Here is a 2,872-nt window from a genome sequence, read left to right as displayed (position 1 = left end):
TATATATATATATTTGTGTACAGTGCCCTGAGAGGTTTGTTGTGACTTGATGCCATATAAATAAACTGAATTGAATCCTTTACCAAAATAAAGAAAATTCACCAGTTTAAATCTGTTTCATCTTCCTTCATTAAACATAAATTATTCCAGTTAYTGCGTCCTCGGCAGAGACACAAACCTAAAAAGTCAAAGGTAAAACTTAACATTTGCCATTATTCAATGCATTTAAGCAAAAATAATAATAAAAACAGCTCTTTTGAGTGTAACCTGACACTGTATGGTATAAAGTCAACAGTTTAAAGAMGTCTGATTAAATGATAAAAGAAAAACAACTGGCTTTGTTTGTTCCTTATTTTTAAGTCAGTTTAATTACATTTAAAATACGAACCTATCATCTTGAATGTCTTTCAAAAAAGACACTGTGGTTTATCTAAAACAATGAACTTATAAATTACAATAAAATATTTAGTTGCTCACATTACAGGTAGGTTTTGTTGGGGTTTGAAGATGCATCATCCTTTTCACTGCTGGTTGTTAGAGTCTCTTTCAGCTCTTCAGCTCGTTTCAGCTGAGACTTTGTTGACAGTGCCTCACTGTGGTCGGACAGCAGTGACTCGCCTCTTTTCAGCTGAGACTTTGTCGATGAAGCCCTGGATTTTCTGGATCCCTCTCTGGAGTTCTGCACAGAAGGCCTGTCTGACAGAGGTCTCGCATACAGCTGAGGCTTTGTGGTCGCACCCTCGAAGCTTTGAAGTTTGGGGGATTTGACCCTCCTCGTAGACGTCACCCTGCTGTGATAAGAACCTGCCCTGGTCGACCCGTTGGAGGGAGGGACCGCCACGTAGCGAACGGAGGAGGGCTTGTCAGTGTCGTGGGCTTTGAGCGGGCACGATGATTTCAAGAACAAACCTCCTCCAAATACAAGCAAAATGGACGCCAACCAGCCAATGTAGAGACAGGCGCCGAGCTCCCTCCGCTCGGTATCAGTGGCGGAGCTGTAGAAAGTTTTAACCACCGCCCCGGCTGACCACATTGTGGGAATCAAACAGAGCAGCCCTGTGGCCGTTAACACTGCACCTGCTGATAAGGCCATTTTGCCTTTTGCCCCGCTTCYTTCTTCCTCCAAGAATCGAGTGCACTTTCCTCCAAAAAAAGCCAGGATGAGGCCTATGCCGCCTGTAGCTATGGAGAGGACCATGAGACCTCTGGCCGCCTGCAGGTCAGAGCTGAGCTCAAGCATGGACTCGTAYGGTTTACACTGCAAATGTCCCGTGCTTTGGGTAACGCAGTTCATCCAGATGCCCTCCCAGACTACCTGTGCGGTCACGATAGATGTGCCCACRAAGGCGGTTACCCTCCACATGGGTAGGATGCAGGAGAGGATGACCCCTGCCCAGCCCAGGAGGCACAGGACGCCGGCCAACATCTGCATTCCCATCGAAGCCATGGTGGAAGATGTTTGAAGCTGCAGAGGAAGCCTCAACGACTTGTAGATGGTTCTGTTTTTGTGTCTGTGGAGCGTCTTTGGACTTCAGTGTAGTTCACTCTGAATCCTCTCCTGAATCTTTCTGGGAGCATCTTGTTGTCAGTCCTTCTCAGCATAAAGCTGCATTTCTGCAGATATCATTTTCTCAATATATTTGCGATGCTGATTGGATGTTTTGCGGGAACGCGGAGCTCTAACAGTTTCAGTTCTTCGTCCTTCTTCCTGTATYCTTTAGTTGTTTAAGTTCAGCTGAGCGTCATTTGTTCACAGCTTGTTTTCATCTGTCTTTGTCCTGCCACGATTTGTGTTTCTGACTTCACCTCAGCCCTCTCACTCAGTCTCGTCTCTCTCTAGTCCTCCACCTTTCTTTTTTGTCACCTGCGCGGCTGCCTCTGAGCATCTGAGCAGGTGTAGAAGTGACACACCTTCTCTACTGGGGAAAGAAATGGGAGGAGTCGAGCAGTGGCAGTGACATCAGCTTTTACCCTTCCTTGTAATTTTACTTTTGAAGAGATTATTATAGAACATGACTAATAAAGTAAATGAAAATTAAAAAGTAAATCTCACAGATCTTTGACTTTTACGWAGATTAGATGTGAAATATGTTTGCTTTTATTTTTGTAACCGTCTGAAACTAATCAAATTCCTGCTTGAATGTTGAATACAACACATGGGTGAAACTAAAGTTTTGGTGAAACAAGAGGAGGGAAAAGGGGGRTTATAAACTTCCTGATAGAAAACCTGTTCAACTCACATCATCTATGTGCAGAAAAACCAGTTTGGAACATGCAAGCAACCTTCTCTCCTACACGAACAAAGACACGAGCGCAAACAGCACCAAACCTTTCAATCAGGTTTCAAATAAGCTTTAAACTTTTTTCATTTAGACAAGATTAAAATCATCACATATTGCCATTAATTGTCATTATTTAAGTAGAGTTTGTAAATGCTGAGATACACTCAGTTACATTTCRGCATAGTATTTCGAGCAAAAACATCAAGAAAACCCCTCGGGGCTTAAGAGCTGAAAACAATTAATAAGATAAAACACAAATATTTTATTCACATTAATGTTATTTAAGTTTGAAATGCACAGGCATGGCATAGAAAGACCATGGTTAAATCAAAAGGCAGTTAAATGTGAATGGAAAGATAAACAAAATAAAAATAGTGTACTTCTTTAATTGAATTTATGATACATGTAGAAGTGTAAGATCTGAAGCTGATTATTAAACATTGCTCAATGAAGCGGGGAACTTTGCCCCTCTTCTTTTGATGCAACAATATAATACATCCCTGAATATTTAATGCATATTATCATTACATTGTCATAACAATTAGTTTTTATCTGTTTTCTAAACTCATAAAGTTTTTTTAAATGAAACT

At 41.4% G+C, this 2,872-nt stretch overlaps 1 protein-coding gene across 1 annotated transcript; it reads right to left on the bottom strand.

Annotated features, from left to right (window-relative positions):
• Positions 1–28: 28 nt before the first annotated feature.
• LOC106523450 (claudin-4) lies at positions 29–1,878 on the bottom strand. Its single transcript, XM_014016864.1, has 2 exons — positions 478–1,878; positions 29–178 (listed from the first exon to the last, which is right to left on the bottom strand). Exon 1 carries the CDS (start codon positions 1,445–1,447, stop codon positions 479–481), a length of 969 nt encoding a protein of 322 aa, XP_013872318.1. The 5' UTR covers positions 1,448–1,878; the 3' UTR covers positions 29–178; position 478.
• Between the last annotated feature and the right edge of the window lie 994 nt (positions 1,879–2,872).

Source organism: Austrofundulus limnaeus, unplaced genomic scaffold (assembly GCF_001266775.1).
Source record: "Austrofundulus limnaeus strain Quisiro unplaced genomic scaffold, Austrofundulus_limnaeus-1.0 Scaffold157, whole genome shotgun sequence".
Lineage (NCBI taxonomy): Eukaryota > Metazoa > Chordata > Actinopteri > Cyprinodontiformes > Rivulidae > Austrofundulus > Austrofundulus limnaeus.
The sequence above is the reverse complement of the archived record's forward strand: the minus strand, read 5'-3'. Positions and strand labels throughout refer to the sequence as shown.